Source organism: Stegostoma tigrinum, chromosome 37 (assembly GCF_030684315.1).
Source record: "Stegostoma tigrinum isolate sSteTig4 chromosome 37, sSteTig4.hap1, whole genome shotgun sequence".
Lineage (NCBI taxonomy): Eukaryota > Metazoa > Chordata > Chondrichthyes > Orectolobiformes > Stegostomatidae > Stegostoma > Stegostoma tigrinum.
In genome coordinates this window covers 6,387,262-6,406,518 of record NC_081390.1, presented here as the reverse complement: position 1 = coordinate 6,406,518, position 19,257 = coordinate 6,387,262, and the positions used below count along the sequence as shown (strand labels likewise).

General features: G+C 43.4%; 1 protein-coding gene across 2 annotated transcripts; it reads left to right on the top strand.

The window, feature by feature from the left end:
- The first annotated feature begins 1,990 nt into the window (after window positions 1–1,990).
- On the top strand, window positions 1,991–18,937 carry tmem254 (transmembrane protein 254). 2 transcript variants are annotated; one of them, XM_048563540.2, is made up of 4 exons: window positions 1,991–2,150; window positions 8,097–8,200; window positions 9,252–9,311; window positions 16,980–18,937. In XM_048563540.2, the coding sequence occupies exons 1-4, from the start codon at window positions 2,061–2,063 to the stop codon at window positions 17,095–17,097; spliced, it is 372 nt and encodes a 123-aa protein (XP_048419497.1). In that variant the 5' UTR covers window positions 1,991–2,060; the 3' UTR covers window positions 17,098–18,937. The 2 variants fall into 2 exon arrangements, with proteins under 2 accessions (XP_048419497.1, XP_048419498.1); XM_048563541.2 differs by lacking the exon at window positions 16,980–18,937 and having other exon boundaries at window positions 9,252–9,315.
- Window positions 18,938–19,257: the final 320 nt, after the last annotated feature.

Below are 19,257 nucleotides of genomic sequence, written 5' to 3'. Positions count from 1 at the left end.
ACTAAATAAAAACTTCCTTTTTAAAAGGAGGAATATAATGTAAGTTGCAAATTAGAATAGTAATTATGACAAAAACTGATTAAAAATGATGCACGAGGTAACAAGGTGTAGAGCTGGATGAACACAGCAGGGCAAACTGCATCTTAGAAGCAGGAAAGCTGACGTTTCGGGCCTAGACCCTTCATCATAAATGGGGGAGGGGAAGAGGGTTCTGAAATAAATAAGGAGAGAGGGGAAGGCGGATCAAAGATGGATAAAGGAGAAAATAGGTGGAGAGGAGACAGACAACTTAAAGAGGCAGGGATGGAGCCAGAAAGGTGAGCATAGGTGGGGAGGTAGGGAGGAGATAAATCAGTCCAAGGAGGACGGACAGGGGGCGGGATGAGGTAGGTAGATAGGAAATGGAGGTGAGGCTTGAGGTGGGAGGAGGCGATAGGTGAGAGGTAGAACAGGTTAGGAAGGTGGGGACGAACGGGGCTGGTTTTGGGATGCGGTGGGGGAGGGGAGATTTTGAAGCTTGTGAAATCCACATTGATATCAATGGGCTGCAGGGTTCCCAAGTGGAATATAAGTTGCTGTTCCTACAACCTTCCGGTGACATAATTGTGGCACTGCAGGAGGCCCAGGATGGACATGTCACCTGAGGAATGGGAGGGCGGGTTGAAATGGTTTGCAACTGGGAGGTGCAGTTGTCTATTACGAACCGAGCGTAGGTGTTCTGCAAAGCGGTCCCCAAGCCTCTGCTTGGTTTCCCCGATGTAGAGGAGGCCACAACGAGTACAGCGGATGCAGTATACCACATTAGCAGATGTGCAGGTGAACATCTGCTTGATATGGAAAGACTTCTTGGGGCCCGGGATGGGGAGGGAGGAGGTGTGGGGACAGGTGTAGCACTTCCTGCGGTTCCAGGGAGAAGTGCCAGGTGTGGTTGGGCTGAAGGGGAGTGTGGAGTGGACAAGAGAGTCACGGAGAGAGTGGTCCCTCCGGAAAGCAGACAAGGATGGGGAGGGGAGAGAAAAATGTCTTTGGTGGTGGAGTCGGATTGCAGATGGCAGAAGTGTCAGAGGATAATGCGTTGGATCCGGAGGTTGGTGGGTGGTACATGAGGACAAGGGGGATTCTTTTTTGATTGTTATTGCAGGTACAGGGTGTGAGGGGATGAGTTGCGAGAAATGCAGGAGACATGGTCAAGGGAACTCTTGACCACTGTGGAGGGGAAGTTGTGGTCCTTGAAAAATGAGGACATCTGAGATGTACAGGAGCGGAATGCCTCATTCTGGGAGCAGATGCGGCGGAAGTGAAGGAATTGGGAGTAGGGGGTGGCATTTTTGCAGGACGTTGGGTGGGAGGAGGTGTATCCTAGGTAGCTGTGAGAGTTGGTGGGCTTAAAATGGATATCGGTTTCTAGGTGGTTGCCCGAGATGGAGACAGTAAGGTCCAGGAAGGTGAGGGAGATGTGAGAGATAGTCCAGCCGAACTTAAGGTTGGGTTGGAAGGTGTTGGTGAAGTGGATGAACTGCTCGAGCTCCTCATGGGAGCATGAGGTGGCGCCAATACAGTCATCAGTGTAACGGAGGAAGAGGTGGGGTTTAGGGCCAGTGTGGTTACGGAGGTGAAGTGGATGAACTACTGCTGATGTACTACTGCTCATTTTGTGGTGAATTTGTCCTGAATATAAACTGGAGCAAGGAGTTGGGAGAGTGCACAAAAATAATGGCACTCACCGCACCAGTTGATGCCACACATTCACAACATCATTACCACAATAAACGTACCTTGTCTCATTTTTTTCATTGCCTGCAATAGGAATGAGGCAATCACCCTTGCCCTTCAAAATGAGGGCTAACTCAAAGTCGAGTTAAGCTGTATTGAAAGACTTTACTGCCACATCCATTTGAGTCTGTGGATCATAATGTTCTGTGGATTGGTTTACCTTTAAGAGGCTCCCACTGATTTAAACAGGAAATGAAATTGAACGAGTAACCTTTGACCCTCCCCAAACAATGATTTATTCAGGAGCTGTTTGTAAGGAGAGTTGCTGCTAAGAATTCTGTGCGAAGATGCTCGCAGATAAAGGCTCCAGTACTTATTTCAGGAGGGCCAACTTCTTCTGGATAACCTTCGTCATTGGATCCTTGGGGTATTACACTGTATGTATGTGTATGGAATACTTGAGAGTAGTATAGGCGCTGACATGCTTAGTTAAACTTGTTTCTGTGTCTTATATATGATATAGATATGTTTTGAGTTATTTCCTTACGTGTGGATCAACAAAGAGCCACTGAGAACAATCCTGTTGCATTATTTGTCTCCCATTTAGATTCAATTGATATTCAACGCCACCTCCTTAGTGGTAATTCTCCACTCCTGACCTGTTAGATGGAGAATTCTGCAGTGGTGGGCAGGGAAAAGAATGATCATACAGACCCTGCCTCATGGAGACACATGCCTTTATTAAGCCATAGAACTGTACAGAATAGAAACAGACCCTTCAGTCCAACCAGTCCATGCCGAACATAATCACAACTAAACTAGTCCCACCTGCCTGCTCCTGGCCCATATTGCTCCAAACCTTTCTTATTCATGTGTTTATCTGAGACCATAAGATGTAGGAGCAGAAATTAGGCCATTTGGCCCATTGGGTCTGCTCTGCCATTCAATCATGGCTGATAAGTTCCTCAGCCCCATTCTTCTGCTTTCTCCCTGTAACCCTTGATCCCCTTGATAATCAAGGGCCGATCTATTTCAGTCCTAAATGTACTCAATGACCTGGCCTCCTGTGGCAGTGAATTTCATAGATCCATCACTCTCTGTTTCTCCTTATGTTTCTGTTCTAAAAGGCCCCTTTACTGTAAGGCTGTTCCCTTGGGTCCTAGGCACTCCTACCAATAGAAGTATCTTCCCAACATCTACTTTGTCCAGGCCATTCAGTATTTTGAACGTTTCAATTGGATTCCCCCTCATCCTTCTAAGCTCTAATGAGTATAGTTCCAGAGTCCTCAAACACTCCTCATATGTTACGCCTTTGATACCTGGGACTATTCTCATAAACCTCCTCTGAACCTGCTCCAGGGTCAGTACATCCTTCCTGAGGTATGCGGCCCAAAACTGCACACAATACTCCACATGTGGCCTGACCAGAGCCTTATAAGGCTTCAGTAGTACGTCCCTGCTTTTATGTTTAAGTCCTCCCAAAATTACTGCCAACATTGCATTTGCCTTCCTGACTAATGACTCAACCTGCAAGTTTATCTTGAGAGAATCCTGGACGAGAATTCCCGAGTCTGTTTGCACTTCAGACTTCTGAATTTTCCCCCATTTAGAAAATAGTCCGTGCCCTTATTTTTCCACACCAAAGTGCATGACCTCACACTTTCCCACATTGTACTCCATCTGCCACTTCTTTGCCCAATTTCCTAACCTGTCCAAGTCCTTCTGCAGCCTTGCCACTTCCTCAATACTACCTGTTCCTCCGTATATCTTTGTATCATCTGTAAACTTAGCCAAAATGCCCATAGTTCCTTCACCTAGATCATTACTGTATAAAGAGAAAGGTTGTGGTCCCTGGACTGACCCTTGCGGAACCCCACTTTTCATTGGCTGCCATCCTGAGAAAGACCCCTTTAGCCCTAGTCTTTGCTTTCTGCCAGACGGCCAATCTTCTATCCATGCTAGCACCTTGCCTGTAACACCATGGGCCCTTATCTTACTCAGCAGCCTCCTGTGTGGCACCTTATCAAAGGCCTTCTTGAAATCCAGGTAGATAACATCCATTGGCTCTCCTTGGTCTACCCTGATCGTTACTTCCTCAAAGAATTCTAGCAGATTTGACAGGCATGACCTCCCCTTGATGAAACCATGCTGACTTTGCCCTATTTGACTATACACTTCCAAATATTCAATAATTTCATCCTTTACAATGGACTCAAATTTTACCCACGACTGAGATTAGACTAATCAGCCTGTAATTTTGTCTTTTGCCTTATTCCCTTTTAAACAGGAGTTTCACGTTAGCCATTTTCCAGTCCTCTGGGACTCTCCCTGAATCTAGTGATTCCTGAAAAATCGCCACAATGCTTCCACTATCTCCTCAGCTATCTCCTTTAGACTCTGGGGTGCAGCCCATCTGGTCCAGGTGATTAGTCCACCTTCAGGTCAATCAATTTTACTAGCACCTTTTCCTTGGTGAAGGCCACCATACTCAGCTCTGCCCCCTGACTCTTGAAATTTTGAGAGATTACTCGTGACTTTCATCATGAAGACTGACGTGGATTAATTATTCAGTTCCTCAGCCATTTCCTTGTTCCCCACTACAATCTCTCCATTGTCATTTTCCAGTGTCCAATGTCCACTTTTGCCTCTTTTGCCCTTTATATATCTAAAGAAACTCTTATAGCCTCCATTTATATTACTGGCTAGCTTACTGTCATATTTAATGTTCTCCCTCCTGATTTTTTTTTCTGTTGCTCTTTGTTGGCCTTTGTAAACGTTCCAATTCTCTGGTTTCCCATGGCCTTTTGCTACATTATAAGCTTTCTCTTTCTCTTTTATACTATCCCTGACTTCCTTAGTCAGCCATGGTTGCCTCATCCTCCCTGTACCATGCTTCTCTTCTGAGAGATGAATTTTTGCTGCATCTCCTGAATTACTTCCAGAAACTCCTGCCATTGTTGTTCCACTGTCTTTCCTGCTAGGCTCCTCCCTCATACCTCTGTAGTCACCTTTACTCAGATGTAATACCATTACCTCTGATTCTATCTTCTCCCTCTCAAATTGCAGAGTAAATTTTATCATCTTATGATCACTGCCTCCTAAGGTTTCCTTTACCTTAAGCTCCCTTATCAAGTCTGCCTCATTGCACAACACCAAATCCAGTATTGCCTGTTCCCTTGTGGACTCCACCACAAATTGCTTCAAAAAGCCATCTCGTAGACGTTGCACAAACTCCTTTTCTTGCAATCTGCTACCAACATGATTTTCCCAGTCCACCTGCATATTGAAATCCCCCATGATCACTGTGACTTTCTTTCTTACACACCTTTTATTTTCCACTATCTCCTGGTGCATCCAGTGCCCAGCTCATGACTATTTGGAGGCCTGTACACAACCCCATCTATAGTTTTTCACCTTTTGCGGTTTATCAATTTAACCACACAGATTCTACTACATCTGACCCTACTTCGTTTCTTTCTATTGATTTAATTTCATTTTTCACTCATAAGGCAACCCCCACCCCCTCGGCCCACCTGCCTCTCTTTTTGATAGGATGTTGATATGTTCCTTGGATATTCAGTTCCCTATCTGGATCCCCTTGCAGCCACACCTCAGATGCCTACCACATCATATCTGCCGGTTTTGATCTGCACCACAGGCACATTTACCTTATTCCTTGTACTGCGTGCATTTTAAGTGTTGTAACTGTGCCCACATCTGTCACTTCCTCAGGAAGTTCATTCCACATGTGAACTACCCTCGCTGTAAAAATTTGCCTCTCATGTCTTTCTTAAACCTCTTCTCCTCTCACCTTAAAAAGAAATATGCCCCCAGTCTTGAAATCCCCCATCATAGAGAAAAGACACCTACCATTAACCCTATCTATACTCCTCATGATTTTATAAACATCTATAAGATCTCCTGTCAACACTCCAGTGAATAAAAGACCCTTTTAGCACAGTCAATCTGTTTTCACCCACTAATAGTCCCTCTCATCAGCTTTTCTCCTTCTATGACTTATTATCTATCCTTTTGTTTGCCCAAGTGTCTTTATTTCTCCCTGGACTCTATCCTCTCACTCATTTACAGCATTTTGTCCTCAACATTTATACCATCTTCTTCTAGCTACTCCTAGTTCTGTTGAAAGGGTTATTGCATGTGGAATGTTGAATCTGCTTTCTCTCCATAGAAGCTGCCAGATGTGCTCAGATTCCCCAGCAATTTCTGTTCTTGTGTGTGGAATACAGCTCCCTGGCTACGTCTCTGATTTACAACCATTGCTGTCTTTGTGGGACAGCAGGTTGGTTCCTGAAGTCAAGAGGAATAGGGTAAAAGTTGCATAAGGCCCTTTGCAAGCATGCACCCTTATTGTCGTCGAGCTGCTAAAATGGGAACCGTATTCCCTTCAACTATAAAATAATTTGTAATAATCTTTTATGCTGTTCAATGAGGTAGTATATACTGGCAACACTCTTCAGATTTCTTTTTGAAGGGAGTGGGGATCTAAATAGCTGGGTCTGACAGAGTGCACAGCATCTCTTGGTTAAGTGACCTGGAAATACAGCTGGGTTAGGGTAGTATGGAAGGGGATCTGAGGGCAGAATTTACAATTTCCTGACTATTCACCTGCCCCCTTCTTCAATTAATGAGGCAGAGATGTGAGGCCAAGTTAGAGGGGTACAGATATCTGGGAGTGGCAAGAGATGAAGGAAATTACAGGAACAGAGAGATAAGGACATAGAAAGATTTGAAAAGGAGGATGAAAATTTTAAAACCACGAGAGAATTACTTGACCAGAAGGCAGTGTCATTATGTAATAATTGGTTCAACCCTAGACATTTGCCAAGGAGAGATAATGGTATCAGTGGAATTTGCTGAAGGGTTGGAAGTGATGTTGCCTCTAAGCTGCGCCACTGTAAGGGTCTGCACATGTGGATTAGTGCGCCTACACATTCACTCGCAGCTTTGCCAGAGGTTTTTGCAGAATAAACTAGAATTGGGGAGTGTAAGATGGAGGCAATGGCTTTGGTGTTTCCAGTAATGGTTCAGAGGAATTTTTGGCTCATCTGGAGCAGGAGAGAAGCTTGAAAAGACAATTTGCTGTCAATCCAAGTGCTTTTTTTTTGCATTCTGGGATGTTCCTGGACTAGTGAGTAGTTATAGCAGAGCTGATTTTATTTTGTTTCAGATCTCCTCTTGTTGCTCAGTTAACCAGTTATCAGGCCCAGGAATTTGAAGCCAGATTTGAGACCATATAAATGTCCAGGTATCCTCCTGATCTTTCATTGGTCTCATAAGGTAAGGAATGGGGAATGGAGGTAAAAGGCAGGGGCTGTTTAAACTGATAGTTACTAAGGTTTTGGAGTAGATCTGTAGCTCAGGTTGTGGGTGTTGAGATCGGTTGGTTCACTGAGCTGGTTTGTTGTTCCCCAGACGTTTCGTTACCGTGCTTGGTAACATCCTCAGTGCAGCCTCTGATGAAGCGTCAGTGTGTTTTCTCACCTGGTGTTTAAGCTCTGGGGTCCATTGCGATGGATTGCCTTACTTTCGGGTTTCCTCCGTAGTGGAATGTATATGGGGTCGAGTTCGTTGTGTTTATTAATAGCATGATTTGTGGAGTGCCATGCTTCCAGGATTTCTCATGCTTATGTCTGCCTAGCCTGTCCCAGGATCTTGGTGTTGTCCCAGTCGAATTGGTGGTTCTCCTTGTTCATGTGGATTGAGATGAGTGAGTATTGGCCGTGTCTTTTTGTAGCCACTTGGTGTTCATGTACTCTTGTTGTTAGTTTCCTTCCTGTTTGTCTGATGTAGTGTTTCTCACAGTCTCTGCAGGGGATCTTTGAGATGACATTGATCCTGTCCGTGGTGGGGAGTGGGTCTTTAGTTCGGTAGTTGGTTAGCTTTTGAGGATGGGCTAAAATGCTCCAACTTTGCCTGCTTAGAATCCAGAGAAACAAGATTTAGAGGGAAATTGTGCAGGTATCCTTTGCCCAATGTCACAAACACATGGACAGTGGAGAGTGCACCAGGGAGTTGACTGCCCAAGAAACAATTTGAATTCAAAGGTGCCCCGTAATGGCCGAAAAATAAGAAGTGACCTTACATAAAATTTATATCATGGTAAACTGTTTTTATTCCTAACTGACACCCGATTTCCCCCTCCCACCCTTCATCAGCTTACTCCTATTTGCATATCCATCTGTACCTCTTGCGCTTATCCAGCACACCCTTAAATGCATCTGCGCTATTCACTTCAACTATTCTTTGTGCTAGTGAGTGTCACGTTGTCAGCACTACCTGGTTGAAGGCAATTCTCATAAATTCCTTATTTTGTTGTTTGGTTTGTTTATTCCTCTGCAAACCATGCATCATTCTCTTTGTAGTTGCTGATGTTTTGGCCGCAGAATGTACCTTACAAGAGTCTGGGACCCTTGGGCAACTTCTCCAAGTATCTGGTGGACAACTATTACTCCCACTTGTATGTTGGGTAAGTCCCTGGTGTGCACTGCACCCCCTATCTTGATGTCACAACCATCTCTGCTCACCTACCACTGTCTTTCCCCTTCCCACCATAAACTATGAACTCTGGCTTTTGAAGTCAAAGTCCCTAAATTCTGTGTTTTCATATCTTGCACTTATCATCTTTTCTGAGTGAATGTAGATCTCCAAGAGATCCATCAGGATCTGTAACATGAACTTTATGGGAATTGCCAGAAATAAGGATTGAAATTTACTTGCCATGGTAGCCCTATCCAGGCCCCACAGATCCTATGCGACATGTAAAAGTGAGAAAAATCAGTCAGATGTCTTTGTTTTTTTTTCTTAGCCCTGGAATCCTCCAAGGGCCAGAAGGTTCCCTAGCTAGTTCCAAACTCAAACTCTATGTAAAGCGGGAAGTCCAAGGAATTATGCACCTTCAGGAAGGTTTGAAGCTATTGACAACATTACCTGGAAACATGATCAAGTGACCTTGTGCAATTGTGAGCAAGCTGTTGTCTATTTCCAAAAGCATTATTGTCTGGATGTGGGCAAGCATGCCCACATCCAATTATACATTCTTAATTGCCACCCTAACCCTAACCATCAAAAAGGTAGTGGTGAGCTGCCTTCTTGAACAATTATACTGGGTATTCAGGGTTAATGTATAGTGCTGTTTGGTGGTATTATTATGGTGTGCCTGCTGCTCTTGTTCTTCTCAGTCAAGAAGATTGTGTTTTTTGGGAGTTACTGTTTGTTGAAGTTGATGCAGTGCTTCTTATGGATGGTTCACCAGTGCAAGAGGGAATGTATGTTGAAGGCAAATTCACTCTCTTTTTTTCATGTTTAGTAGGAACAGAAGAGTGTTGCACATACTCTTGCAGTCAAAAGTCATTCTGAAGTTCAGCATCATGGTGAATTGTCTCACTGTTGGTTTGTGTCCTTCAGAAAACTGGAGAACATGAATGGAAATGCTGAACTGCATCTAATTGGACTGTTGTCGCCATTTCAGACCAAGTTAGTGTGTGTGTATGTTTATGTTTATTTCCAATCTTTTGCAGGTACTGGTTGGCCTGGGGTCTCCATCTTGCTGAAGCACTGTACAGCATCAAACTCTGCAGGTAAGTCTGCCTCAATCTGTCCTATTTCAAAATGTCATTTGGTAAAGGGAAACACTAGAGCTAATATTACACACCACAGTATTTGCATACAGAATTACAAATGTACATGTCCTAACTCCACTTCTATAGCTGTAACCTGCATCCATTTACAGGAGCTCCAGTGAATGTCTGTCGTCCACCTACAACTCATTAACCATATCTTCTGTTTAACCTAACTTTACTGTTAAATTTGGTACATGTGGAGCTCAGTGAGTTCTGTAGTAGAAATGGGCATATGGCATCAGTAACCAGTATTGAGTGTAAATTCCCAAAGCAAAACATTGGCCTTCTCATTTAGCCTATGGGGGAGTGCTACTCAGTTCCTGTCATTTCTTTGTTCCCCATTACTACTTCACTAGTCACTTTTTTTTTCTGGTGGTCCAACATTCCTTTTGTGACTGAAGAAGGGTAATACCTGGAAAGTTGACTTCTCCTTTCCTCCAGATGCTGCCTGGCAATTTGTGTTCTTTCTGCCTCCTATCTCTCTACCTTGGATTCCAACATCTGCAGGTTTTTTTGTCTCTAACCAAGTGTTAAATCTGATCCCAGCTCTTTCTCAAAGCGGCCAGGTGAATTCTATTGTATAATGGTCACTGTCCCTGAGGATTCCTTCACCTTAAGCTCCCTGATCAAGTTTGCCTCCTTACACATCGTCAAATCCAGAATTGCATGTTCCCTAGTGGGCTCTACCACAAGCTGCTCCAAAAAAGCATCTAGTAGACATTCCATGATTTCCTTTTGTTGGGGGTCTGCTGCTAACCTGTTTTTCCCAGTCTGCTTGTTTACTGAGCTCCCATGATTATTTTAATAGTGCATTTCTTGCATGCCTTTTCTATCTCCTGATTTTCTTTCCCTGTTCCTAACTACTGCCAGGAGGTCTGTATACAAGGCCCATCAGGGGTTTTCCCTTTGGGGTTCCTCAATTAAACCTATGCAGATTCTGCTCCTTCTGACTGTATATCTCTTCTTGCTCCTGATTTAGTTTAATATCATACTAATAAGGCAACCCCGTCCCCTTTGCATATCTTCCTGTCCTTTTGATAAGATGTGTATCCTTAGGTACTTAGTTCCCAGACCTAATCTCCTTGCAGCCACATCTCTGATACCCAAAACTTTATATCTGCCATTTTCAAACTGTGCCACAGGCTCGCTTACTTTGTTTTGTATACTGCATGTATTCAAGTACAACACTCGCAGCCCTGCGTCCACTGCCCTCTCTTCTCTTACTTGTCTCTGAAATTAGATTCCTTATTAAGTTACTTGTTCTGGAAACTTTTAATAATCCCTGCTGAGCGCCTCCTCACTTTTTTTCTCTTGGCTAGCCTTGTGCCTCAGTTTGTAATCTGGAAATTATTAATTTTTTTAGTTCTGCTTTTTAATTTAGCCCTGGGTTAATCAGCAGAACCCCTTTCCTCTTTCTACCTGTGTCTTTTTGTACATACGTGGACCACCAGCCAATTAATAAAAGTCCTCAAAATATTGTACAGACTTGCCAAGTTTCACCAGCACTGCAGTAAGACAGTGAACCCTTGAAAATGTAAAACTATCTTTAATGTTATATTATTAAAATATTACCTTTTCATAGATTTCGTATCCAAAAGAATAGCTTTTAAATTTTTTTCATTTCTCTCTGTTATTAAATCCAGCAGCATTTGCCTCTGTTGTACTAACTTACCAAATTCTTCCCACCCTCCCATACAATAAATTTTGGAACAAAAATAAACCTAAATCAGGCATTTGTGTTTTAACAGCATGGACGAATTGAAAAGCCAATATCAGATGGTTTAAATATTTATCAGAGTATTGTGTAGAATCAGCTTTAAATTAACTTCTTCTCAGTGAACAATGACTGGAACTACAAGATGCCAAGTTTGTACCAAATTAAAGTATGTGGATACACCAGGGTACTTAAGACTCTTGTGGCACAATGTTAGTGCTCATAAGCCTGTGCAAGGAAATTTGGGCTCGAGCCCTGCTTGCTTCAGAGGTGCGTAGCAACATATCTGACCAATTTGATTTTAAAGTATCTACACTGGTGCATTCTCACAATGATCATGGTAGGTGGCGCCACAATCCTGTCAAAAATGCTGTTGAAGTAGAGAAGAAGATAAAATGTTATTCCCAGTCATAAAAAGGATTACATAGCTGGAGTAATGGAAATACACCCTTCCTTTCAGAATGAATAACGTAATCTACTGGAAAGTGGAAACAAATTTGCAATTTTCAATAATACAGCTGGCTGTCAATTCTTTCCTTTTATAAAAAGCCAGTTTTTGCTATTCCTCCCCCTTGAGATCAACAACAGCCTGGTAGACATGCCACCCCTGTGCAGAAATACGCATTTTATCCCTTTCACATGAAGAAATTCTGATGTGAAAAGCACTCTGTTTGCTCTTCAATTCTTCTATTGAAACTTGTGGCTGTGGTCTGCAGTTTGGAAGAGGAAGTGAGTTCCTGCTTGGTGTGTCTGGGCTAAATGTGGAGAGTTTGACACATGAGCATAACGCAGCTAGTTAATATTAGTTTTCCAATGAAAGGGATTCACTTAAGCTGAGGCCAGTGTTATGACATCAATTCTTTTAAAGCAAACAGCCAAATCTGCCCCCATGTGGTTAATATAACACATGGGTGAACTATCAGCCAGAAGTCTTTTCCAAGAAAGCACTCTGTTGACCATTATGTTTAATGATTCTCCCAAATAGCCCTAGTTCTGAAACCTCAGTTGGTGGAAAGAGAAATAAATCCTTGCTGGATTGTAATTCGATGGCAGTGCTCCCAGTGTAAATTGTATTAAAGTAAATATTTGAAGGTCTTGTCATTACAAAAGTCTCTTCTCAGGCCTTCAAAATACTCTGCTGAGCCTAGTGCTTTAAATCCTGACCGTAATTACCAGCATCCTGCCTTCCAAGAATAGGGTCACAGCTGATTTGAGCACATTGTGCTCAATAGGATTTCAGTAGCAGTAGTGGTCAGTGTGATAACGTGCGCTTCACAACTCTCAGTCAAAGGAAAGCTCTCTTATTTATTTGATGACCTTCAAGTCAATATGACATGCCAAAGCACTTCATGGACCCTGAAATATTTTTAAAGTGTGGTCTCTACGTGTAGGAAATGTGGTACTAATACGTGCACAACAAACTTCCATAAGACTGCAGTTAGATAAATTAGCAGATAATAGATTTTTGAGTGAGATTTATTAAGGGGCAGATGGTGACCAAAGCATAGAGGAAGCCTGCTGCAGTGCTCCAGCAAAACTCAAAGCAAGCTGGAGGAACAATACCTATTCTTCTGCTGAGGTACATAGAACATCGAACATAGAACATTACAGCGCAATACAGGCCCTTCGGCCCTCAATGTTGCGCCGACCTGTGAAACCAATCTGAAGCCCATCTAACCTACACTATTTCATCATTATTATCCATATGTTCATCCAATGACCATTTAAATGCCCTTAAAGTTGGCGAGTCTACTACTGTTGCAGGCAGGGCATTCCACGCCCTTACTACTCTGAGTAAAGAACTTGCCTCTGACATCTGTCCTATATCTATCACCCCTCCATTTAAAGCTACGTCCCCCTCCCCATCACCATCTGAGGAAGAAGGCTCTCACTGTTCACCCTATCTAATCCTCTAATCATCTTGTATCTCTCTAACAAAAACAGCCTCAAGTCCCTCAGCCTTTCTTCACAAGACCTTCGCTCCAGACCAGGCAACATCCTGGTAAATCTCCTCTGCACCTTTTCCAATGCTTCCACATCCTTCCTATAATGCGGCGACCAGAACTGTACGCAATACTCCAAGTGCGGCTGCACCAGAGTTTTGTACAGCTGCAACATGACCTCATGGCTCTGAAACTCAATCCCTCTACCAATAAAATCTAACACACCATACGCCTTCTTAACAACCCTATCAACCTGGGTGGCAACTTTCAGGGATTGATGCACATGGACACCGAGATCTCTCTGCTCATCCACATTACCAAGAATCTTCCCATTAGCCCAGTACTCTGTATTCCTGTTACTCCTTCCAAAGTGAATCACCTCGCACTTTTCCGCATTAAACTCCATTTGCCACCTCTCAGCCCAGCTCTGTAGCTTATCTATGTCCCTCTGTAACCTGCAACACCCTTCTGCACTATCCACAACGCCACCAATTTTAGTGTCATCCGCAAATTTACTAACCCATCCTTCTGAGCCCTCATCCAGGTCCTTTTATAAAAATGACAAACAGCAGTGGACCCAACACTGACCCTTGCGGTACACCACTAGTAACTGAACTCCAGGATGAACATTTCCCATCAACCACCACCCTTTATTGTCTTCCAACAAGCCAATTTTTGATCCAAACTGCTAAATCACCCTCAAGCCCATGCCTCCGCATTTTCTGCAATAGCCTACCAGGTGAACCATATCAAACACTTTACTGAGTCCACATACACCACATCAACCACTTTACCCTCATCCAGCTGTTTGGTCACCTTCTCAAAGATCTCTAAGGTTTGTGAGGCACAACCTGCCCTTCACAAAACCATGTTGACTATCCCTAATCAAATTATTCCTTTCTAGATTATTATAAATCCTATCCTCCTTGTGAACATCAGTCCCATCTAGTCTAATAGCCTGTATCGCAGTGTGCTCCTCAACAACATTGTCTTTTTCCTGTGTGAATACTGATGAAAAATATTCATTTAGCATCTGTCCTATCTCTTCAGACTCCACGCACAACTTCCCACTACTGCCCTTGACAGGCCCTAATCTTACTCTAGTCATTCTTTTGTTCCTGACATACCATAGCTTTAGGGTTTTCCTTGATCCTACCTGCCAAAGACTTCTCATGTCCCCTCCTGACTCTTCTTGGCTCTTCTTAGCTCTCTCTTTTAGGTCATTCCTGGCTAACTTGTAACTCTCAAGTGTCCTAACTGAGCCTTCATGCCTCATCTTTACATAAGCCTCCCTCTTTCTCTTTACGAGAGATTCAACTTCTTTAGTTAACCACGGTTCCTTGCTTGACCACTTCCTCCCCGCCTGAAAGGTACATGCTTATCAAGGACACGCATTAGCTGTTCCTTGAACAAGCTCCACATTTCAATTGTGCCCAACGGCTGTAGTTTCCTTCTCCATCCTATGCATCCTAAATCTTGCCTAATCGCCTCATAGTTGCCTTAACCCCAGCTATAACTCTTGCCCTGTGGTGTATACCTATCCCTTTCCATCGCTAAAGTAAATGTAACTGAATTGTGGTCACTATCACTGAAGTGCACGCCTACCTCCAAATCTAACGCCCGGCCTGGTTCATTACCCAGTACCAAATCCAAAGTGGCCTCACCTCTTGTTGGCCTATCTACATACTGTGTCAGGAAACTCTCCTGCACACATTCGACAAAAACTGACCCATCTAACATATTCAACCTATAGCATTTCTAGTCAATATTTGGAAAGTTGAAGTCCCACACAACAACTACCCTGTTACCATCGTTCCTATCCAGAATCATCTTAGCAATCCTTTCCTCTACATCTCTGGGACTTCTCAGAGGCCTATAGAAAACTCACAACAGGGTGACCTCTCCTTTCCAGTTTCTAACCTCAGCCCTTACTACCTCACTAAACGAATCCTCATCAAACGGCCTTTCTGCCACCGTAATACTGTCCTTGACTAATAAAGCCACACTACCCCCCCTCCCAACCAATTTTACCACCTTCCCTGATCTTACTGAAACATCTAAATCCCAGAATCTGCAACAACCATTCCTGTCCCTGCTCTGTCCATGTCTCTGAAATGGCCACAACATCGAAGTCCCAGGTACCAATCCACGCTGCAAGTTCACCCACCTTATTCTGGATGCTCCTGGCGTTGAAGTAGACACACATCAAACCGCCTTCCTGCCTGCCTCATTATACCTTACAACCCTCAGGACATGACACTGCGTTTAGCAATTTCAGGGCTCCACGTTCGTACTCCAGATCCTGTACCGTGTGGGTTCGTCTGAGCACTTCCAGCCTATTTTCAACAACTCACTTCCCTGTTTATTCGTTCAGCATTATCACTCTCTTGAATACGTTAGATGGGCCAGTTTTTGTCGAATGTGTGCAGGAGAGTTTCCTGACACAGTTTGTAGATAGGCCAACAAGAGGTGAGGCCACTTTGGATTTGGTACTGGGTAATGATCTCCACTCATTATTGGCTAATTATCTCCACTCCCTTTGTCTGCTTCTCCTTTTCTCTCTTGCTCTGGGCACTGTCTCCATCTATTCAACTTTTCCTTCTCCCCCACCCACAGTCACCAGCATAAATGCCATCATTTCCTGACTGCTTTCAGTTCAAAACATTAATTTTCTGTTCACGGACACAGTTAACCTCGTGAACTTCTTCTGCCCTTTTGTGTTTTTATTTCAAAGGAGAAATCCCTCTCTCTTCAATAGAGTGAATCATAGAATGATATAGTACGGGACAGGCTGTTGGACCCAGTAAGCCTGTACTGCCAAAAGCATGCTACTACCTACAACACAGTCCCATTTCCCTGCACTAGGCCCAGAGCATTGAATGTTATTCAACTTCAAGTGCTCATCCAAGTACATTTTAATAGTTGTGAGGTTGCCCGCCTCAATCACCCACCCAGGCAGAGCATTCAGGACCCATACCAGTCCCTGGGTGAAAAAGACTTTACTCACATGCCCTTGTCAACCTCCTGCCTTTCACTTTAAATTTTGTCCCCTTGCTAATGATCTTTCAGATGCCGTCGATATTTCACATTTGCAACAAGGCGTTATGTGACCATAAAATTTAGGAGTGGGGTGTGTTGTTTGGCCCCTTGCACCTGATCTGTCATTTTAGTCAGATCATGGCTGCCTCCCCTGAACCTTTGACTCCCTTAGGAATCAAGTTTTATCTACAGCTAGCTTAAATATACTCCATTATCTCCCCTTCACAGCTTTCTGGGGAAGAGAGCCCCAAAGACTGATGATCCTACCCCCTAAGGTGACCTATTTGTGCTACTGATTTGTATGTTCCTGTGACTTCTGAGAGGGGGAAAAAAACCTCCCTATTTCTATCTTAAATTGAAGACTATTTTTTTTAAACCATATCCTTTAATTCTTGTCTTCCCCAACAAGGGAAAACATCCTTTCATCATTCATCCTATCTAGCGCCTCAGAATCTTCTATGTTAGAACTAGACAACCTTACATTCTTCTGTGTGCCCATGGATATACGCCAGACTTTTACAGCGTTTAACACCTCATCTGGAAGATTGTATTTCTGACCAGGCAGCAGCCCCTCTCCTGCACCGCATGTGTCAGTCTGGATTGTGTACTCCAGTAGCTGAATCTGGGACTTTGACCCACATCCACCTGCCTCAGAGGCAAAGGTGTTTCCCACAGACTCATAGCTGATCGTTGGTCATTCAGGGTGGACATTTGGCCAGCAAATGCGAGATCTCCCTTTCCAAGCACAGAAGTCCTGCAGCAGGCAAATTTTAAATGCAGCAGTAGATGATTGCTGAATGAATCGCTGTTGTAGGCCTCTGTTTTAGGCTTTGGAAATGTGTCTCTTTAAACAGAATCTTTACAGCATTAAGTTCTGTTGCTGCACTGATCGACACTAACTTTGCCTTTTCTCTCTCTCTGCTCTCACAGTGATAAAGGGATTACAAATGTAAATATCCAGTTCAAGTGGGTATTTCAGACTTTTTTATTTGGCATCCCCTCACTCTGGCATCTGTGGTCCTATGAACCAGAGCAGAAGGACAAGTGAAAACTGAACAGAAACACCTTCCGCATTTTTAAAGAGATGGTGCAATTTCAGCATCATGGGATAGAAGATCCTCCTGTTAAGGAACTGTTAGCAAAGTCTTGGAAAGTTTGGTTTTGAAATAGTGATGTTTGACTGTATGATGTCAGCAGCAGGATTATGGAAACAATCCAACGTTCACTATTTTTCAGTAACGTATGGCTGGTAATCAAGTCAATCTTTTTAAAAATTGCCATTGCAAAATTTTTAGTTTCTTGTAACCTGATCATTGCATTTAATAAACTAGTTCATGTTGCTGTTTTTGCTATGAGAGAAGCGTGGCAGACTGACTTACATTCTAGATGGGTTACACATGTAAAAGTTTTTCTACTTCTTAAAAAAAACTTACACACAACTAATATGTTTATTTTTCAGTCACCAAATCTCCCATGGCCATCTGCAAAATCACCCCTTCACCGTCTGCTCTACACCCATCAATGTCAGAGTCCCCACTGTTCAGGTGCCAACTGATCGTCACTGGGCCTACCTTGCTGACGGATCACCGATGCCAGGTCCCATGCTGGGCCCACACTTGCCACTCACGGCTTTCACATGATTAGGCAGATAGTCACCCATTTAAAATAATGGTCTGCTGCTGGTGTGACCATAGCCACAGGCACCCAGTCAGACTATTTGATTAGGGGATGGATGAAGTGAAGAGAAGCAATGATGTTGTGATAATATATCAATGTGGTGAACTCTTAGTCACCTAGAAGGGTGGATAGTGGCATAGTTGGGCCAGTTCCATGAGAGATGAACAATGAAAAACAGCACAACCTCTCTAATTTCCTGCCAAACACCTCTTCATACCCTTCCTTCTTTGTAAACTGTATTTGTGTCTGTTTGTTGTTGTATGTTTATTTTTGTGGTGGTGGTAGTAACTAATAAAATTGCCCTGTCTTTCACTCCAGAAAGCTTTGGAATTGGTGCTCCATTTTTGGGCTGGTTAACTAAATTTAATCGAAATGCAATTAGCTATGTGCAAAATAAGAAAAAACATTGTTGTAACTGACCAAGAGGGGTCTAAAACAAAAATGAGGGCAGCCGTGACCTTGCCTCATGTGGTCACAACACACTAAAAGAATGTTTTCTTATTCATCTGGGCAGTGCTGACTAGACCAGTATTTAGGACTGACTCCTAATTGCACAGAGGGTAGTTAACAGTCATCCAAATTGCTGTGGGTCTAGAGTCCTATATAGCCCAGACCAGGTAATGATGGCAGATTTCCTTACCTCTAAGACATTAATGTACCACATAGATTTTTACAATAGTTACATATCTGCCATTGCCTGGTGCAGGGACTCCAGGTGTCATTAAAGTGGTGGCAGTAGTGGAGCCAGGGACTCTTGGTTGTGGTACCCACATCAGGAACTCCTGATAATTGGTGAGATGGTGGTAGCAGCTCCTGGTTGTGGTAGTTCCCCAAGCTGGGGACTCCTGATTGTTGATGCGGTGGTGGCAGCAGAACCGGGGATTCCTAGCTACAGGGAAAGTGAGAGTCCAGCACTGGACCTGGCACCGGTGATCCATCTGCAAGGTGGGCCCATTGACAAAGAGGGGCAACTCTGACATGAGTGGGCCTGGTGCAGATGGTGATGGGGGTGATGGCACAGGCTGATCAGCTGGCTCAGGACTTATGCTAGAGGTGGCAGAATGAAGATCATCTCTCTTTCACCTATATCTTTTTATTCTTAAACTATTGAAAGTGGCATTGGACTGTGGCAATAGTGGAAGCTTTTTACTATATTTTACTTTGTTGCTCATTGTAGAGTACAAGTGACAATAAATCTTCTTTCTTCATTAGGCTTGCTTTTACTTCCAGATTTTTATTGAACTTAAATTTCACCATCTGCCATGGTGGAGTTTGAACCCTGGTCCCTAGAATAGAACATTAACCTGTGGTTCTGGATTATTAGTTCTGAGGAACAGTCACTGGACCCGAAGCATTAACTCTGTTTTCTCCTTGCTTGACAAATCTGGAATTTGAGGATGTAACCAGTAGAGCTGATCGGGGGAGCCACTTGATGTGACTTATTTGGACTTTCAGAAAGCTTTCAACATAATACCACATGAGATCAATGTGTAAAATTAAATGCATGGCACTGGGGTAGTGTAATAAAACA